The sequence below is a fragment of the Sapajus apella genome, unplaced genomic scaffold (genome assembly GCF_009761245.1).
Source record: "Sapajus apella isolate SASKATOON/1434 unplaced genomic scaffold, GSC_monkey_1.0 scaffold122, whole genome shotgun sequence".
NCBI lineage: Eukaryota > Metazoa > Chordata > Mammalia > Primates > Cebidae > Sapajus > Sapajus apella.
The window spans coordinates 8,626,812-8,646,531 of NW_022437062.1; the positions used below are offsets into that span (position 1 = coordinate 8,626,812).

General features: G+C 47.3%; 3 protein-coding genes across 11 annotated transcripts in view; 1 reads left to right on the forward strand and 2 right to left on the reverse strand.

Moving 5' to 3' along the window:
- Window positions 1-11,495, reverse strand: part of KLHL33 (kelch like family member 33) — an 18,629-nt gene extending 7,134 nt beyond the window's left edge. Inside the window, exons 1-3 of one of the 7 annotated variants that reach the window (XM_032261285.1) lie at window positions 11,375-11,495; window positions 5,822-6,084; window positions 1,173-1,715 (exon numbers count right to left, since the gene is read on the reverse strand). In XM_032261285.1, the coding sequence (XP_032117176.1) occupies window positions 1,173-1,715; window positions 5,822-5,978 (700 nt within the window). In that variant the 5' untranslated portion in view covers window positions 5,979-6,084; window positions 11,375-11,495. The other 6 variants (XM_032261280.1, XM_032261282.1, XM_032261279.1 and 3 more) reach the window with 6 other exon arrangements.
- On the reverse strand, window positions 11,473-19,086 carry OSGEP (O-sialoglycoprotein endopeptidase). Its single transcript, XM_032261292.1, has 11 exons — window positions 18,561-19,086; window positions 16,440-16,559; window positions 16,079-16,254; window positions 13,624-13,719; window positions 13,417-13,466; window positions 13,193-13,271; window positions 12,524-12,589; window positions 12,319-12,409; window positions 12,030-12,105; window positions 11,835-11,933; window positions 11,473-11,689 (listed from the first exon to the last, which is right to left on the reverse strand). Exons 1-11 carry the CDS (start codon window positions 18,673-18,675, stop codon window positions 11,650-11,652), a joined length of 1,008 nt encoding a protein of 335 aa, XP_032117183.1. The 5' UTR covers window positions 18,676-19,086; the 3' UTR covers window positions 11,473-11,649.
- Window positions 19,087-19,169: 83 nt separating this feature from the next.
- APEX1 (apurinic/apyrimidinic endodeoxyribonuclease 1) overlaps window positions 19,170-19,720 on the forward strand; it is a 3,147-nt gene continuing 2,596 nt past the window's right edge. The window contains exon 1 of one of the 3 annotated variants that reach the window (XM_032261295.1): window positions 19,170-19,282. The gene's annotated coding sequence lies outside the window, so the exon portion shown is untranslated. Of the gene's footprint in view, window positions 19,465-19,720 lie in introns of all 3 variants that reach the window. The other 2 variants (XM_032261293.1, XM_032261294.1) reach the window with 2 other exon arrangements.

Here is a 19,720-nt window from a genome sequence, read left to right on the forward strand (position 1 = left end):
AACTTTAAACTTTCATGTGTCCACATTGCAACTTCATTTTCCAGGTCCTATGGTGTCTTGGAATAATGGCATAGGAGGCATTGCATGGCCTAGTTCATGGAAGCAGACTGGACTAGTAATGTGGACTTGTATCCTGGTTGTCGTAAGTCAACATCTCTGAATTTAATGTTCCTTATTTGCACCTATAGATAATGATATTGACCTCACTAGCTTTCAGTGAAAATTAAAAGAGATGTCATGTGTAAAAGTTTCAGGCACCCATTGCCTCACTAAATGTTAGTAGACTCTGAATAACACCCAACTTACGCAACCCTACTTAGCTTTCCTGGTGATGAGCAGGGTTAACTTCAAAGTACCATGGCCAGACCAGGCACGGTGGCTCATGCCTGTAATCCCAGCACTTTGAGAGGCCGAGACAGGTGGATCACTTGAGGTCGGGAGTTCTAGATCAGCCCGGTCAACTTGGTAAAACCCCATCTCTAGTAAAAGATACCAAAAAATTTAGCCAGGTGTGGTGGCAGGCGCCTGCAATCCCAGCTACTTATGAGGCTGAAGCAGGAGAATCACTTGAACCCAGGAGGTGAAGGATGCAGTGAGCTAAGATCATGCCACTGCACTCTAGCCTGGGTGACAGAGTGAGACCCTGTCTCAGAGGAGGAAAGAAAAAAAAATAAAAAAGGCCCCTGACCTGGTGACCTTAAACAGTACCAGAACTTGCTCATTAGTTGCAGGGCCCGTGAGTCAAGCACACCAAGGTGAAAGGACACACTGAGTTTTCCACCATGTTCCCCTGGCTTTCCTGTGTCCCAAATGGAAGATGCCAAGAAGGGCCTTTGGTTGATTTCTGTTTGAGTCAATCCACTTTCTGCTTGTTCTACTGCCATGGATTGTACCCTTAGCTCTAGCCAGCTGGCTGGAAATGCCTTGTTACTGGACACAGGAAAAGCCAGACAGAGAGTCAGTTTAAATCTGTCAGCTCGCCTAGAAAACAACTCAACTGCGCATGCTCAGTTCTCGGTGCGGCATGAGAGGCACCAAAGGCCATCCCAGGGAAATTCTGACAGCAGCAGGGATCGAAACCATCAAGGTGGGGATCAAACCGCCTGCGGCTTGCACACACCATTCCGGCAGCATATGCACCTGCAGTAATTTAATGCCCTACAAGCCCTCACCCCGCAGCTGGCAGCCGCCTGCCTCCAGCTTCAAGTCACAGCCGACGCCCTCTCGGTAGAGAAGCTCGATTCCGCGCAGGTTCTCCCTCAGCTCCTCTGCCTGGCTGGGCTCCTTTACATCTTCCCGGGCATTTCCAGCCCTCTCGCATCTCCGCTGGGCAGCAGCCTTCACCCGGGGCGCTCCCAGCGCCTCGGCGGCCGCCAGCACATCCCCCTGCGGGGCGGGGCCCAGCACCCCCTCATAGGCAAAGGTCAGCACGGCCTCCCATCCCCCTGGGGACACCTCGAGGCTTAAGAGGGGCCGCGGACCTCCGCCGCCCAGCAGCCTGTCTCGGAAGAGGCTGCTGACTGCGGCCAGGATCACCAGATGCACCCCGTATACCCGCCCCGCGACTGACACCTCTTCGTCTAGCAACAATCTCTGCTCCCGCAGCCGCTGGGCCTCGGCGAAAAACTGGCTCGGATGCTCCTCGCTGCGCAGCCACTCGGGCTCCTCCTCGTCTTCATCTTCATCCTCTTCCTCTTCTTCCTCTAGGAACAAGGCTGAAAAGGGAAGGCTCCCTGGGACCAGGGTCCTGGGGCCAGGCTCTTCCAGAGGAAAAGAAGGCAAACTGGGATCCTCGTCGGGGGAGGAAGGCCAGGAAGCGGCTCTTTGGGCGTGCACGGGGAGTCCAAGGCAGTCCTGGACGGGAAGAGAGATACTCTCCAGCTGAGAAGGATAATGTGGGGTGTCCGAGAGGCTCATGCCGGGGTTTGCTGGATAGCTGCAGATGAGCAGAAGCAAGACAGCCTAGTGTCAGAGCTGGACCCAGAGAGGCCAGAGGAACCATGTCTCCAGCCGGTCAAAATGTCAGTCTCTCCCCTGCTCCAACACCCTCCTCCTACCCCCAGCCACATCCCAACACTGGAGTATCAGGGATATACAGGGCAACTATGGGATACAAACGGTACAGCAAAACATGCAAGAAGCCAGGTAAAGATCCTGTGCCACACTCCTCCCCATTGCCCCCATCCTTTTAGTCACCCTCAGGAGACACCAGTGTTCCGCTTGCCCTCTTACTTGAGCCCCTGCTGTGCTTGGGGCTGTGTGGCAGAGGGAACTTGCCCACATGGCATCCCAGTCAGCCAGTGGCCCCATGGGGCTAATTATAGCTGGTGGTGGTTGGCTAGGCACTTGGCACCTGGTGTCCTAACTCTGACACCCAATCCCCTGGGCTCCCTCCCAGATTGACACCCCCACCTTCCCACCTATAGGTCATACAAGAGTGCTGAGCTAGGCAAATTAGAAAAGTAAGGAGAATGAGGGGATCCGATGGAATGAGCCCAAGGCCAGAAGGGCTGTGCTCACCAGAGTGGGCTGGAAGGGTCAGGCAAAGAGTCTGGACTGGGCTTTGGCTGTTGACTTTTCTGTGCATGATAAAGCTGGGACCTGGCCGGGCATGGCAGCTCTTCCCAGTAATCCTAGCACTTTGGGAGGCATGATGTGGGTGGGTCACTTGAGCCCAGGAGTTTGAGACCAGCGGGGGCAACATGATGAAACCCCAGTTTTTTTATTTCTACCAAAAAATACAAAAATTAGCTGAGCGTGGTGGCTCATGCCTGTAGTTGTAGCACTTTGGGAGGTCAAGGCGGATGGATCACTTGAGGCCAGGAGTCTGAGACCAGCCTGAGCAACATGGTGAAGCCCCATCTCTACCAAAAACTATAAAAATTAGCTGGGCATGGCGGGCCACACCTTTAGCCCCAGCTTCTTAGGAGGCTGAGGTGGGACAATCGCTTGAGCCCAGGAAGCAGAGGTTGCAGTGAGCCGAGGTTGCACCACTGTACTTCAGCTTGGGTGACAGAGAAAACCCTATCTCAAAAAACAAAAAATCTAGGACCCAGGAGGGAACAGCTGAGACCCAGGAGCGAACATAGCCCAGCCTTATCCATAGAGGACAGAGGTGTGGGGAAAGTGAAGGGGCAGGGATCAGGGCTATGGACCTAGATGTCTCACCCCCAGCACAGGGCTTTCTCTCTGTCCAGAGGTGGGGTCCAGGGTGAGAGCCTGAAATTCAACCCTGTGTCTTTGGAAAAGTCTGGGCAATTCTAACTCTCATCTTGGCACTGGGATAAGAACCAGATAGTGGAAGGTGTGATTGAGCTGCATGCTGTGTGGACCAGAGTCCTGGACTAGATGGGCTATGGGCATGCAGGTATTCCGTTTGAACCAGTCAGTAACAGCCACTCCCTCTCCCTCCAGGACACCTCTTTTCTTATCCTGAGACCAGGTGCTTGACTAAATCCCCTAAAAGCCAGGCAATCACTTTGTGCCACAGTTTTGAGTATCATATTGGGGAAAGGATTTGGGGGAAGATGCAGTGATATACTTCCTCTCCCTTCTCTTAGGGAGGTCGGGTAGGCCAAGGGCGGCTACTTCCTGGCCTATAAAATGTCTGGCCCAGGCTAGATAGGTTGACTCCACAGGCAGACTTAATAAGGGAAGGAGGTATGAGTGTCCCTTGTGATTCAGATGAAAGGGATCATGTGGAGGGTGGGGTAGGGTGGGAAAGTGGGCTGACCCTCACAGCACCCCCTCCTATTTTCAGAGCTGTCTCTATTTCCCCATTTGTTGCCTGGGTACCTCTGGCAACTCTTAGTAGTTAGCATTCCCTGGGTGAGCCTAGCCAGTAGGTGTACTTTCCAAAATGACCGAGAGGCAGTTTGTGGTTGTCCTGGCCAGCATAAGGGGAGATAGTGTCCAGGGTCTGAACCCTCTTTCCCAGTTCATACATTTCAGATGCCTCTCACAGCCTCCCTGCAGCAAGACAATGTGGCTAGCATCTTGACCCCCGCCGCCCACCAGGAGGTGGAGGAACTGCAGTCTGGTAGAGTCATACCCCAAGCCAGCCTCTGTTCACCACCTGCCTATAAGGATGAGGACCCTGGACCCTGCTATGAGTTCTATGCCAACTCCATAGTCCTGGGATGGCTCCATGCAGCTTGGTAAGACCCAGGTCCCACAGTAAACTCCTGAAGGTAGAATAAAATCTGCGTGTGGGCTACCACCACCTTCCATTACAGCTCTGGGACTGCCCTCCAGGTCCATTAGCTATCCTCCTGGTTGCAGATGCAATGGCTAGCGAGGGGTCTTGGTATCTGTTATGTATGTGCTGTTTTGGCCAGGATATAGCACCACATTCACCTCGACAGAGGAATCCCACACCAAGCCACACTCCCAAGATGATCTGGAGAATTCTGGGGCCAGGACCAGCAAGGCCCCAGTGCACTTCAGCTGGGTCACAGAAGTCATGGTAATGGATTGGAGCTCATGGTTCCCTAAGTCTGGGGATCTAGGCAGGTAAGAACTCTTTGCTCCAGGGGTTTTAGGGGAGTGCTTCTGAAGGGGGCATCCTCACCCCAGGGTGCCCATGGCTCATTATCCTATTCTTGGCTTCAATCATACTGTCACTGGGTTGTCTATCTCAGCCCTCTCCAGCAAAGGCAACATCAAGGCTGGTGAGTCTATAGTGACTCCCACTCCTCCCTTCATGTTTCCCGCATCCCTCTTATCTGTTAATGAATTGTATGGTGTTCTGTGATTATCAAACTTGGTCATTTCCTTATTCCCCCAACCCCTGCCATATAGACACTTCCATTTCGCCTTTTGGTACTGGTGGTACCTTGACAGCCCTACTGCTCTGGGATGGGGTTTTAGTCCCATGAAGAAATATGTATCCTCAATCCCATTTCCAGGTTCCTATATGATTCAAGATGCTTCAGAAAATAGGACTGACAAGGGTGTGCAGAATGGGAGTTGCCTGGCCGCAAAGTCCAATATGGCTGGGATTTCAGCGGCTGTCGAGAGCAAGGGTCCTGCCTCTATGGGCTCTCTAGTCACTACGAGGTGAGTGAACCAGAGGAGAAGTATAGAGAGTGAAGCCTGGCCCATTGCCTGGCATAGCATAGATGCTTGATTCATGTGAATGGGGTAAAACCTTCAAAGATGCAGATAAATTCTAAGAAGTCTGGGAAAACTAGGTGAAAACATGGGTAGAAAGCATTGTTTTAGGAATGCATTGATTTTTGCTTGTCTGCCCTTTTCCTCAGGCCAGAAGCATGGTGTCGGGAGCAGCTGTGCCACGATAAACCATACCCAGTCATTGGCTTTTTGCGGGGGAGGGGGAAGGCCATGGCAAGAACCACAAGCCTCTGTGGAGCTATCTGCTCACCCTCCCCATTGCTGTAGGTTTCATCCTTATTCCTCACCCCACCCTCCACACCAGGCTCTATTAATCACCATTCCTCTCATGCCCTTCCCAGCCCTACCTCTGGCTTCTAGGACCTGATCCTAAAGCCTCTTTTCTATTGCTGTTTTCCTAAAAGTGGACGAAAATGTCTCCAAAGTTTGCAGTGGTAGGGGTGGTATGCAAGGAGTAAGGAGAAGGGAATGTGCAGGTGGAGTAAGAAGGGAATAGAGAGAATGGGGAAAGCCATAAAATTATGTCCCTGACTTCCAGACCTGGATCTTATGACGCTAGTGTGGAGACTCACTCCTGACCTTTCATCTCCCCTAAAGCCGAGCTAAACAGCATTGCCCCCATCATCACCAACTTCCTGCTCTGTGCCTGTGCCCTCATCAACTTTGGCTGTTTCTACACCTACCTTACCTGGCTGCCTGGTTAATGTGGGCAGGTGCTGAGGTAAGGTCCAGGGCTGGAAAGACCTGAGGAGTTGGGAAGACATCCTTGGGGTACATGAGTGGGTGGTGCTGAGGTCAGGACAAGGGCCTGCATTTGCTCTTCCCTGCAGGCTGGTGCCCTTCATTCTGCAGGTAAAGTCCCTTGCTCTCCCTCCTGGGCTCTCTGCTCTGCCTGCTCATCATGTTCCTCCTCACATGGCGGGTTCCTCCTGCTGTTGCTCTATAAGAAACCTAGTGAGTGAGTAGGAGGGTGAGTAAGGAGTCAGGAAGTGAGTTACAACAGGAGGCTGACCCCCACAAAAAGCCCAGAATTACTAACAGTAAAATCTCGTTCCTCTTCTACCCGACGATTGATGCACCACCCCTATCATTCTGCACCACCCCTTCCTCTTTGCAGTTGTGAACTGGGGCTCTTCAATCCAGGCAGACACCTATCACATGGCACTGTCCTGAGTGAGCCTCACCAATGTGCAAGATCACATTAAGAACTTCCAGTAAGGAAGTCTCTAGACCAGAGGTTGAAAATGGTAGCCAAGGAATGGGATCTTCGTCTGGATTTTGATTGCACAACATTTACAATTTTTAAAATAAACTGCCAACACTTAAGATCCAGGCATCTGCTAATCCTGGGCCTCCATCCCACAAGACACAGTTAGCTGGGGCTGAGTAGCTCCTCTCCTGTGGGACAAGGCAGGTGCTCTCCAGTTTTATCACAGTTCCCAGTTGGTCCACTTGATTCTTTAATATAACACGACTCGTTCTTGCAGACTATTGGCTTTTTGGGAAAGCCCATGGCAAGAACCATGAACCTCTGCAGGGCTATCTGCTCAGACACAGAAGGAAAGTAGCTTCCTGAATTCTGGGAGGAGTAGTGGAGAAAAAGGGAGTCTTCTGGTCACCCCTCACCCAACATACCATACCCCCTTCTTTCCTAGTTGCTTCTCCTTTCAGGTCTCGTGTTTGAACCAACTGAAGTCCAATGTACTTATCCTGGGTTATCAGCAAAATTGGCAGAAAGGGCCTATATCTGCTGTCAAGTATTACATAGGTATTCTACTGTAAATGTGAGATAGAGAAGAGTAAGATGGGCATACAAATGGTCAGGAACTAATAATGAGAGGAAATATAATCATGGTGAAGACCTTGCTTCCCACAGCTGCCCAGCAGCGCCTGTGTCCCCAGGAAAAAGACTCCCACTCCTTCATCTCTTCCTCCTAGACCTTTTCTCTCCTCTCCATAAAGTGATGCCTTTGATTACTACTATGGCATAGCCTCATAAGGATGCCAGGAGGGTTAAGCCTGGCTACTCAACGCCAAGCTCAAGGTGAGTGAAAAGAGGAATAAGAGAAGGACATGGTGTGAGAGGTATAGAAATTGGCTCTCAAAGGCAATCTGGGAGGCACATGAGCTCATCTAGAGTTACCAAGACCTAAGACTGAATAGAATTGGGTACCAGATGTGAGAGAAATGAATTTGCTTGACGTTTGGTTCTCCTGAAATGTTTGGGGTGGGGGAAAGCTTTGAATGTCAGGTGGGAGAAATTTTGATCAAAAGATAAAACATAGTAGGGTGAGCTGGAGTGTGGTCAGGAAGGGCTACGGTCCAATTCTAGAGAATGGTTTCCAGCACTACCCTAATTCTAGTAATATTACACATCTTGCCAGTTTACATTTGGGGCATCCTTAGTAGAAAGATAACATTATTTTGTGTTACAACACAAAAGATAGCCCCACTTTTCCCAGTAAACCCTGAATATTTGGACGTCATAGGGATGGATACTTAGCAGAAAGGAGACCAATCCTAAAACATGTCCTGTTTTAGGAAAAACAGAGTTGAGAGTGGGTTAGAGAAGCAGGCACCCAGGAAAATGAAAAGGGAATGTGGTTAGTCAATATGGAGAGAAGCCACATGACATTTCTCTGGAATAGCAGTAATTCTCTTAGGGGAAGAGAGGTACGATACAAGGAGCAGTTGCTCAGCTGCGTAAGGAGTTTGTCTCATTCTTTCTTACTCTCTTCTCAGGCAGCATCCTTACTCCAGCAGCCTCAAACAATGTTCCAATGCAAGCAGGGCCAGAGGACTGTGGACGTCTACTGGCTCAGTAATGACGGTAGGGACTCCAGGGCTCCCCAGGAACTCCCAAGTTCTCCAAGCTCCAGGGAGAACAGGAAAGGGAAGATCGGGACATAAAAACCAGAACAGGACTAGAAAATGAACTCTGCATTTACCAAGTGCCCAATGCTCTGCTCCCACCTCAGAGGACAACTGTGGTGTTTAAAGGCCAACAGAAAAGCTAGTGTTGGTGGAGCTGAGCAAACAAAGAATTGAGTAGTGGATGAAAGTGGTAGGTGGGGAAGGGCAGAGTGGATCACAGAGGGCCTCACAGGCCTTTAAAAAAGACTCTGATTTTTCCTTTGATGTAAGAAAATACTGAGGGTTTTGAGCAGAAGAGTAACTTGATCTGGTTTCCATGCTAACGCTATTCACTCTGGCTGCTATGTGGAGAATTGACTCTAAGTAGCAATGGTCAAAGGAAAAAGACCAGCCACAACAATAATTCTGAAGATACAGAATTCTCACATTTCTCCTCACTTCCACTGCTGCCACTGTAGATACCTGATCTGCAGTGGCAGCAGTGGAAGTGAGGAGAAATGGAATTCTGGATATACTTTGAAGGTGGAGCCAAGAGGATTTGATGAACTGGAGAAGAAGAAATAAAACTGCCAAAGATACTTTGGCATGAACAACTGGAGAAGTAAGTGCAATTTTGAGTATGTTAAATTTGAGATGTCTTTTTTTTTTTTTTTTTTTAAAGACGGGGTTTCACCATGTTGGTCAGGCTGGTCTTGAACTCCCAACCTCAGGTGATCTGCCCACCTTGGCCTCCAAAGTGCTTGGATTACAAGCATGAGTCACCACGCCCGGCCGAGATGCCTATTAAACATCCAAGTAGAGGTGCCAATGGGCAGCTAGGTATTTGGGATGGAAGTCCAGGCTGGAGCTGTAACTGGGAGTCACAGGTATATGTGTAAAGAGAGTAGTCTGAGGACTAAACTCTGTGGAGATGAGGAGAAACTGGCAAAGGAGACTAAGAAAGCGCAGTCAGTAAACTAGGAGGCAGACGAGAAAATGCATCCTAAAGCCAAGTAAGGAAACTGTTTCAAAGAGGAAGTGCCAAATGCTGCTGATAGCTTCTGAAGATGAAGAATACGCCATTAGACTTAGCTATGTGCAAGTCATTAGTGAATGTGGTAAGAATAGTTTTGGTAGAGATTTTAAAGAGAAATTGAAGACAAGGCTTTTTAAGTTTTGCTGCAAAGTGGAACAGAAAAATGGGAAGCAGTTGGAAGGGCAAATGGGGTCAAGAGGGCATTATTTGTGAAATGAGGAAAACAGTGGCATCTTTGTGTGATGATGGCAAGATTCAGGACAGAAGGAAATACTGACTCTACAGGAAAACAGGGAGAATTATCCCTTGAGAGAGTCTTGCTGTCACCCAGGCTGGAATGCAGTGGCATGATCTCGGCTCACTGCAACCTCTGCCTTCTGGGTTCAAGCGATTCTTGTGCCTGAGTAGTTGGGATTACAGACGTGTGACACCACGCACAGCTGACTTTTTGTATTTTTAGTAGAGATGGGGTTTTGCCATGCTGCTCAGACTGGTCTGGAACTCCTGGCCTCAAGTGATCCACCCACCTCGGCCTCCCAAAGTGCTGGGATTACAGGCGTGAAGCACTGCACCCAGCCCTGACTTTTAATCAGTAAAGTATCCTCTAATCCGTGGTGACAATCCAATGTCCTCTAAGAAGCAAAATCAGCTCTGGTTGAGAACCACTGGTTCATGGTAACAGGAAGGAAGGCAGAGGACATGGGTACAGATGCTTGAAGGTGGTTAGTTTCAAGGGTAGAAGGCTATAAATGTATACTGACTGCTTCTATTTTCTTACTGAAATAGGAACCAAGGTCAGAGAATAGGGGGAGATGTTAGAGATTTGAGAGGACAGAAGGTCTCAGAGAGTTACTAGAGAAGAGGGCAAGTGAAAGGACTAGAGAAATGGTCTATTTATGGGTGGCCTAAAGGACCCAGTTTAGTGTCACAGTCATAAATTTAAACATCAGTCAGCATAGCTATTTTTTACTAGCCTTTTCGGCTCCATGGGTCTTAGGCAGGTAATCAGCTGAATATGCCAAAAGCAAAAGAGGGGAAAGGAAATGAGGCAGATTATGGGAATTTAGCTGAAGGAGGAGGGAAATAAAAACACGTGGGGGATAAAATCTGTGAAAGGAAGTATGATCAGTGGACCATAGGTCCTGGTGAAGGGATGAACTGCTGGATTTCGCATACTAACGAAAATGTACTGGAAAGATAGGAGGTGGTGGTAGCAGAGAGTCGGCTATTTGAAACTGAGATGTGGAGGACCTGCAGCTCTAGCACAGGACCAAAGAAATAAGTGGTTGAAGTGGTGTTAGAATGATCTACCAGAACACTGAAATCCTCAAGATTTATGACAACAGTGGTGTTCGTGTGCTAGTTTGTTTCAAAGCAGAAGGGTCCTAGGGATAAGGGACAATGGTCTGGAAACAGTATGAGAAAAAATGAGGACACGTGCACCACCTCCAGGCCCAGTGGTACAATGGGTGCGAGAGGGAAAACACCACCACTGCCAAGTAAGAGTCCTTGTAAGAAACCAAGTCTGAAGAGTGTGAATGTGAAGGGAACATTCAGAGAAGAGGCTGAGATACAGAGAATTTGACATATGACTGGCTATCAGTTTCAGAGGGCACAGTGGAAGAGCTGCTAGAGTTAGAAAAGGTAGGTACTGTAGATGCGAACAAAACAGTGGAATCACTGCTTTGTTCATGTAGGGGAAAGTATATGGAGTAGAGGCAGTTTTACTCTAGAGTTACAAATTAGACCAATCTCCAGGCTGTTTGTTTGTTTTTAAGAGACAAGGTTTTGTTCTGTCACCCAGGCTGGAATGCAGTGGCAGAATCGCAGCTCACTGTGATCTCAAACTCCTGGGGTCAAGCTATCTTCCCAACTCAGCCTCCCTTGGAGTTGGGACTACAGTAAGCTGTGACTGAGCCACTGCTCCCAGGGAGCTATAGTGTGCCACCATGCCCAGGTAATTTTTAGATTTTTCGAGTAGATGGTGTCTGGCTACGTTGCCTGGGCTTGGCTTAAACTCCTGGGCTCAAGGGATCCTCCTGCCTTGGCCTCTCAAAGCATTGGGATAACAGGTGTGAGCTACTGCACCCAGCCTCCAAGCTGTTTGAAGAGAAGTCTTGAGTATCTACTTCAAAGAATTTAAATGAGAGAATGAATGTAAAGCAGTTAAAATAGGACCTAATACTGAAATAATAATAGTTATAATACTATTGTTGCCAGGCACAATGGCATGCCTACTCAGGAGGCTGAGGTGATAAGACTGCTTGAGCCCAGTTCAAGACCAGTCTGGACAACACAGCAAGATTCCATTTATTAACCAAAAAAAAAAGAAAAGGCAAAAAAAAAGGATACCTCATTCTTGGCTCCACAGCAGCAGCTTCCAACAAGAATTTATCAAACACCAAATCTATATATTGGTCCTGCACAACACCATCCAACCACCAACATATAAAACCAAAAAAAAAAAAATTTATTGCTGAGTCATCTTGGGGTTCCATGAAGGACCCCAAGCCTTGCTTGGAGTCTATAGCTTTGCTAGGACTCCCACGACATCAGGATAGAGATTGACGCACAGGGTCCTTCGGGTTCCAATTAGGGAACTATCTACTCTGATTCTGTTAATCTTATTAGTCCCTCCAGGTCACTTCTACTTCATCTGTCCGATACCTGCAGAAAAAGAGAAAAATCAAGATGGAGAACTAGCCCTTAACATCTTCCATTCTTCTCTGCCCTCATGTTCCTGGACTCTCTTCCCTGCTGATTTTTGTCTACATCCCAATAATCTATCCTCACCAAGAGGTGAATCACTCACCTCTGTGTAACCCCAGAATCACTGAGGGGGGTCCTGTGTCCAGCCTGAAACATCTCCCAGCCAGCCTGAGCTATCATGGCTCCATTGTCAATACAAAATCTGGGATGCAAAAGCGATATGAAAATTGGCATCTAAGGGTGGGAAATCACAAGAACAGGAGAAGTAAAAAAGAAACCAAAGGTAAAGTGTCTTTACCTCTCATCTGTAGCAAAAAGCCGGGCTCCACGTTCCTGGCACATCGTCGCCATCATCTCCTGCAGCCTCACGTTACCTACAAAGAGGCAGGGAACAGGGTTAGCTTAGTTTTAGCTACCTCTTCGTGGTCCAGCAGAATACATCACATACACCTACTTTTAGAACAATGACGTAGGGGATCAGGGCAAGGATTGGGAAGCATACCCCAAACCCCTCATGATTTAGAATATCAGGAGGAAGAGGCAGAGTGCTAAGAACAGAAAAGAGAAAATTGTTCAACAGTACGTACACCCCACTCCTCCTACAATGAGGGCCTCCTGGGAGCCACAATGTGCCATGGCTCGCTCTGTTATCTCTACCAGCATTGCAAACACGGTTTCCTGTCGGGGACAGACAAGGAGAAAAGATCAGAGGGGTATCCCAGCTGGGTTCTGCTCTACTATATAAAAGCTCCTCCAGCCCCAACTTTCTGTCCCAGCTTTTTAATTCATTACCTGCAGGGAAAAACACAGATCCTCAGGAGTACACTCGCCTGTGGCCAGCATCCGATGGGCTACATCCTATAATTAAAGAGAAAAACAAATGAATCAACAAATCATTTTGTTTTCACTTCAGACAATAAAAAATAAATAAATAAATAAATCATGGTTTTGCGATTACATGAGAGCAAAAATTAATATATTCGGAGGATCACCATGTTTTACCACAAATCAAGTTACCAGCACATCCTGTACATTCCCTTCATTGGCATCATGGTATAGAATGAGCAGTATTCATTTAAGATGCAGTAATTACTTTTTGAATGCTTGTCCTGGCATCTCTCACCCCTTACCCTGCTTAATTTTTTACCTGTACTCACCACCATCTGAAACTTCATTATTTTCCTCTTTCTATCTCCCCTGCTCCCTAACTTAGAATCAAAACTCCATGTAGGCAGGGATTTTTGTTTCGCTCCATGTTGCATCTCTACTATCTAAAACAGTACCTGGCACACAAAGATATTCAGTAAGTACCTTCTAAATGAATCTACCCAGCACATGATATGGACCAGCACTGTGCTATATAAATACACTGTGCTATATGAAATACAACAGTAAGCAAAGCAGATATGCTTTATTTAAAAAGCACGAAAGTGCCTGTTTCATCACCTCTCTCACACTCACCTCAATGAAAGATAGGATCCCTGAGAATGAGACGTCCATCCCCTTTACGGTGTATGGCAGCTCAACTAGCTTCTTGCCTCTATGTGGGAATGAGTATACCAGGCACTAAGCCTACAGTCAGCTGGCTTCTCACCCTCCAAAGTCCCTCCCAAATTTTGTTAATGTATACGGGAAAATCCCTAAAGCCCCAGGAGCCAGCGTGCTTCCACCATAAGTCCCCTTACCGCTTTGCCATCTGTTCAATGTTGTATCCTGGACTTGGGTCATTCGAAATCTAGCAGAAGAAAAAAATAAGGAAGAAGTGAATGGAAGAGGACGAAATCAAATATGCAGGAAGCATAAGAAACTCATTTAATATTTCCCCCCTCCCCCTCCATGGTTTTCCTAAAATTCACCCACATTTTATGTTCTCTGCAGCCCCACTGGCTTACCTTCAGCACTCGAGCAAAACGATCCAGACAGTTACCCACTGCAATATCGATGGTTTCCCCAAAGATACGGTACCGATGTTCTGAGTATGCAATCACCTAAGGGTGATGAGGATGTCCATGAAACCCCAAGTCTGTAAAGAGGATTATTTGGCTTTGGGAGAAAAACATAGCAGAGGATCAACATGACCACCAAAGCTTCCAATAACAAGTGGGAAAAAAGTGTTTCCCAAATGGTGAATTGGTAATGTTTTTACAGCTCTGATTTGAGAAGGAATCTGTACACTCCGAGGATTCCAGGAGCAGATTCCTAATCTACGACACAGTCTAGGTCCAGGCAGAAACAGTCACTTCAAATACATTTCTTTTTTCTGGCTTAAAAGTTCCCAATATATCCCTTAAATGCAATCTCGACAGTAAGGAACAAGCTTTTCTGCTTGGAGGCAAAGAACAAGACCCCTAAATTATCACACAGGGGCAGTGGTATTTTTGTTTTTTTAAGACAGGGTTTCACTTTGTCTCCCAGACTGGAGTGATGTGATCATAGCTCACTGCAGCCTCGACCTCCTAGGCTCAAAGGATCCTCCCACCTCAGCCTCCTAGGTACCTGGACAACCATGTGTGGCTAATTTTTATATTTTTGTAGAGATGGCGTCTTACTGTGTTGCCCAGCCTGGTCTCAAACTCCTGGTCTCAAGTAAACTACCTGCCTCGGCCTCCCAAAGTGCTGGGATTATAGGTGTCAGCCACCATATCAAGCAGGGCACTGGTATTTAGAAACAAGAAGCAGAGTTGAAGAATTAAAAAATCTCATATGGAGTCAGACTAAAGGCCCAGCCAAGTCAGTAATGGCAATCCAATTAAGGTCATTTTTCTTTTATTTTTTGTTTTATTTTTTTTTTTAATACAGTCTTGCTCTGTCATCCAGGCTGGAGTGCAATGGCGTGATCTCAGCTCACTGCAACCTCTGCCTCCTGGGTTCAAGCAATTCTCCTGCCTCAGCCTTCCAAGTATCTGGGATTATAGGCGCCAGCCACCACACCCCCCTTTTTTTGTATTAAGGCCATTCTTCGTATGTGACCAACTTTTAACAGAGAATATCTGTCACCTACCGACACATATGCTGCATCCTTTTAACACCAAGGGCTTCCTAGGAACCATGAAGTCCCTTTGCCTTCCCAGTGCTGTTAGAGATTTCCTCCCTTTCTGAAATAGATCTTTCTCTGCTATTGAAAAGATAGTAACAAAAAGGGGAAGGAAAAATCCTGCCTTTCTGCTTCTACTATCCACTCCTCTCCACCTAATCATCCTCCCTGTTTCTTACATCTAAGCAAGCAGCGAAAAAGAGGAAGACAAAACCACTCCTCTTCATCAACTCTCTTTGACTCCATTATACTTTCCACAACCCAAGTCCCTACCCTTGTATGTCATCCTGCAGGCCTCAGCCAACTACTTGCCCTCTACCTGCTGAAGTTTTCACATTGTTTTCATGGGAAACGTGTCTCATCTTCTAGACACAAACCTTTCATGAGGTGGGGAAAATGCTGAACTATTTCTAATGATAATCAAGTGTTCTGTTGGAAAGGAATCCAATCCCAACCTTAAAAAGGTCATATGAGGTATCCCAAACAACTTTAGCCTCACCTATAAATTTAAAATACCTTCTGGCCGGGCACAGTGGCTCACACCTATAATCCCAGCACTTTGGGAGGCTGAGGCAGGTGGATCACCTGAGGTCAGGAGTTGGAGATCAGCCTGGCCAACATGGTGAAACCCTGTCTCGACTAAAAATACAAAAAATTAGCCAGGGGTGGTGGCTCATGCCTGTAATCCCAGCTACTTGGGAGGCTGAGGCAGAAGAATTGCTTGAATCTGGAAGGCCGAGGTTGCAGTGATCCAAGGTTGCGCCAATGCACTCCAGCCTGGACAATAAAGGCAAAACTCCATCTCAAATAAAATAAAATATCTTCTATAATTTCTGAAGTATTCTTAAAGTTATTTATACTTCTTCTTAGAATAACAAGTCTATATAATCATCCCCAGTAACACAAAAACATGTAGTTGCCCTAAAATAATAAATCAGATAGTGGTCCTTAGTTTTAATTGCTAAGATTTATAGACAAAATAAGCTTCAAAATAATGCAAGATCGTTCTTTCAGATATTCATTATTTTGAAGGCTTAATCCTTACCATTCATTTCTTTCCTGAAGTAGAAATTCCTAATCTTTATAATCAGATATAAAGTCTCATGATAATCAGATAAGTCATATAATGTTCTGATCAGGTTGCCAAAATCTGCAATGTTACAAACTCTGTTGGGGGTTTTCTGGTTTACAGTATTTTAGGTTCAGATGAGCCCAGCTTTGTTCCTGACATTCCCATGACTCAGGTAGAACAAGGAAGACACTGGTTCGGTGCCTCAGAAGTTGAGAGGGAATGGGTAGAGTACTCTAAATACCTGCGTATTCCCTCCACTGACATACAACACGGTTGGGCTGGTGGCTCCAGTGATGAGGCGGCCCATCTCAATGTGGCCTATACAGTGGTTCACACCCAGCAATGGCTTATTCCACAGCTGGGCCACAGTACGAGCCACAACGGCCACAGAAACCAGTGGGGCACCCATGCCAGGGCCTAGGAGAATAGAAATGGAAGTTATAATCCTAGAGGCTGGAAAAAAAAAAAAAAACAGGTGGGGGAAGTAAGGGATATGAGGTGGGGTAGGGGTACCAGTGATGGCAGAGGTAAGGTGTTGGCTATTTTGACCTAGCCAGGTTGCAGGTATATTCCTCCATCGTTGACCACTCTCCCAGCCATACCCTTGGTGTATGCAATGCAATCGATATCCTGGGAGGTTAATCCAGACTCTGTTAGTGCCTCCTGTAGTAGGTCTAGGATAACAGCTCTGTGATGCCTGGCTGTGTCACCTGGAAGGAATCCTAGAAAATGAACATAGGTCAGAGATCACAGGGATATTCTGTAGCAAAGGTAGGTAGGAAGTTAAAGCAACAAGAGTTTTAGTGATGTAGGAAGAGACCTTTCACTTTCCTTAAGCATTCTATCTTCCAGGTTTTCAGATATATACTCTTTCCGGCTTCTACATAGGCCATTCAACTTTCAGAAATGCTCTTCTTCCTACCCAACTCCTACTCAGCCTTCAGGACTCAATGCAAGTGGTATCTACCTCATACCCTTTGGTGATCTTCTTTCTCTGTGACCCTACAGAACTCTATGCATGATGATGTCGTTTATTTAACATAACAATTATAGCATTATAATTTTCCATGGTTTGCTCATCTTTTTTTTTTTTTAATATATATATATTCTTTCTTTTAAAGACATGTTGGCCAGGCTAGTCTTGAACTCCTGACCTCAGGTGATACGCCCGCTTCGGCCTCCCAAAGTGCTGAGATTACAGGAGTGAGCCACCACGCCTGGCCTGGTTTGCTCATCTTACTCATGAGTATCTCAAAGCATTGAGTATTTATCTTTATATTTCCAGTGCCCAAGTGTCTAGAGGAATGAATGCTAAATATACACATATATTTCTAATGAGTAATCTGTCACAGTGTCACCTGTTCAGGGAGGCTTTTCAGATACATGCAAGTCAGCTGCTCTCTCCTATGCATACAAGTGTTTGAGGGGCGAGTAGGCAAGATATAATAGCTTACTAAAAATATCAATTAAAAGTTGTAATGTGTTTGGTACTTTCATCTAATCTTCAAGATTTAATGATACAGGTATTATTCCCATTTTAAAAAGAAAGACCAGGCCCGGGCCGTGGCTCAGCCTGTAATCCCAACACTTTGGGAGGCTGAGTTGGGAGGATCACCTAAGGTCAGGAGTCCCAGATCAGCTTGGCCAACATGGTGAAACCTCATCTCCACTAAAAAAATAAAAATTAGCTGGGCGTGGTGGCACGCACCTGTAGTCCTAGCTACTTGGGAGGCTGGGGTAGAAGAGTCGCTTGAACCTGGAAGGCAGAGGTTGCAGTGAGCCAAGGGCGTGCCATTGCACTCCAGCCTGGGTGACAGAGCAAGACTCTGTCTCAAACAAAATTAAATAAAAATAAAAAATAAGCTGGGTGCAGTGGCTCACGCCTGTAATCCCGGCACTTTGGGAGATGAGGTGGGCAGATCATGAGGTCAGGGGTTCAAGACCAGCCTGACCAACATGGTGAAACCCAGTCTCTACTTAAAAATACAAAAATTAGCCAGGCGTGGTGGTGCACACCTGTACTCCCAGCTACTTGGGAGGCTGAGGCAGGAGAATTGCTTGAACCCGGGAGCTGGAGGTTGCGGTGAGCCGAGAGCGCGCCATTGCACTCCAGCCTGGGCGACACAGTGAGATTCCATCACAAAATAAAATTAATTTAAAATTAAAAATAAAAATAAAGACCAAATGTCCAGAACATAAATATTTAATATGAATATTGCAAAGCCAGCCACTTCTGTCTGGCATGTAAGCTGGGAGTCTTTTCCACTCTCTTCTTTGTCCCCATCCTATTTTTTTTAAAGTATTTTTTTTTTAAAGGAGCGTATATTCAGGGCAACTGGAATCTATACTCCTACTAAGCATTTTTTAAACAGAATATTTCGAATCCATCTCTATTACACTGTTTATCATGCTGTAGAATAAACATCTATTTATATATGATTCCACAACAGAATCATAACATCTATTTCTAAACGCTTAGCACATAAAATGCGCTCAATAAAAGGTAAACTAACTTATCAGATCCACCTCCAAGTGCCTGTACTTCTTCTAGTTATCAGCCTTGTGATGTTAATAAAGTCACATCATTTCCCTGAGACTCGGATCAAAAGCTGTAAGAACGGACAATGCACCCAAGGCCCCACTTAACTAGTATTTAGGAAGATAGAAGACTAATTCCGTGCGGGGAAGTGCGCGGAAAACTCTCAAGTCCCCTTCTCACCCACCTGTGCCCGGAGGCGTGACATAAGTCCGCCGCGGGTTCGCCAGCACCTTGCCATCCCGCACTACTCCCACGCCAATCTTATTGGCGCTGCCTTCAAAACCGAGCACCGCCGGCATGGCGAAGCCTGGGAGAAAACGCCGACAGGACTCCTAGCAACCTAATGAGTGGAAGCCCTCCCTAGTCCGCGCTGGGCCGCAGCTTTCCAGAGCACTAAGGAAGAGGGCGACACTGGAGATAGCAACGGGAGAGACACCGCAGAACGCCCGCGAGCGGAAACCCGCCAAGGCCCCTGCGGGGACCTGTCTTCCTAACTGCCAAGGACGCCAAGCCGCCTCTGTGCTTTACATTCCTATCCGTTTTTCTATCCCTTTCCTATGGTCCAGCCCAGCCTTCTCCATTGTTTTTTTCACCTCTTGCACAGCGTTAGGAGCTTAAGCCACATTCACAAAATGTGCCGAGAATCTGGCACAACGATAAACACCCCGAAGGAGGGTTGGGGCCTTAAGTCTCCTGGGCAGAAGGGAGGCTAGGCCAAGCTTCCCCGTCACGTGGTGTCAGACAGACCAATCGCGCGAATTCTTCGGCCACGTGACGCGTGTCTCGGCTCACGTGACCTGGTCCGCTACCCACGTGGGGGCTCAGCGTGCACCGTTCTTTGTACTCGGGTTAGGAGGAGCTGTGCTGCGTCCGGACCAGTGCAGATACGGGGTTGCTCTTTTGCTCGTAAGAGGGGCTTCGCTGGCAGTCTGAACGGCAAGCTTGAGTCAGGATCCTTAAGATCCTCAGTTAGTTGGAGGGCAGATCTCGCTAGTAGGGTACAAGGCACTGTGAAATGATCTTTTTACGTGGGTGAGGGGCTGAACGGCCTATGATGTACCGAGGCTGGGAAAGGATTTAGAAATAACATGGTTTGGCCGGGCGCGGTGGCTCAAGCCTGTAATCCCAGCACTTTGGGAGGCCGAGGCGGGTGGATCACGAGGTCAAGAGATCGAGACCATCCTGGTCAACATGGTGAAACCCCGTCTCTACTAAAAATACAAAAAATTAGCTGGGCATGGTGGCGCGTGCCTGTAATCCCAGCTACTCAGGAGGCTGAGGCAGGAGAATTGCCTGAACCCAGGCTGGAGTGCAATGGCGCGATCTCGGCTCACCGCAACCTCC

Excerpts from the sequence above, each read along its gene's own strand:
- OSGEP (XM_032261292.1), bottom strand. The coding sequence starts at position 18,675 with ATGCCGGCGGTGCTCGGTTTTGAAGGCAGCGCCAATAAGATTGGCGTG. Across the intron at positions 13,467-13,623 it reads GTTTTGCTCGAGTGCTGAAG|ATTTCGAATGACCCAAGTCC; the intron begins GTAAGCCAGTGG and ends TTCTTCTGCTAG. Across the intron at positions 11,934-12,029 it reads CTTTTTGCTACAGATGAGAG|ATTTTGTATTGACAATGGAG; the intron begins GTAAAGACACTT and ends TTTGCATCCCAG.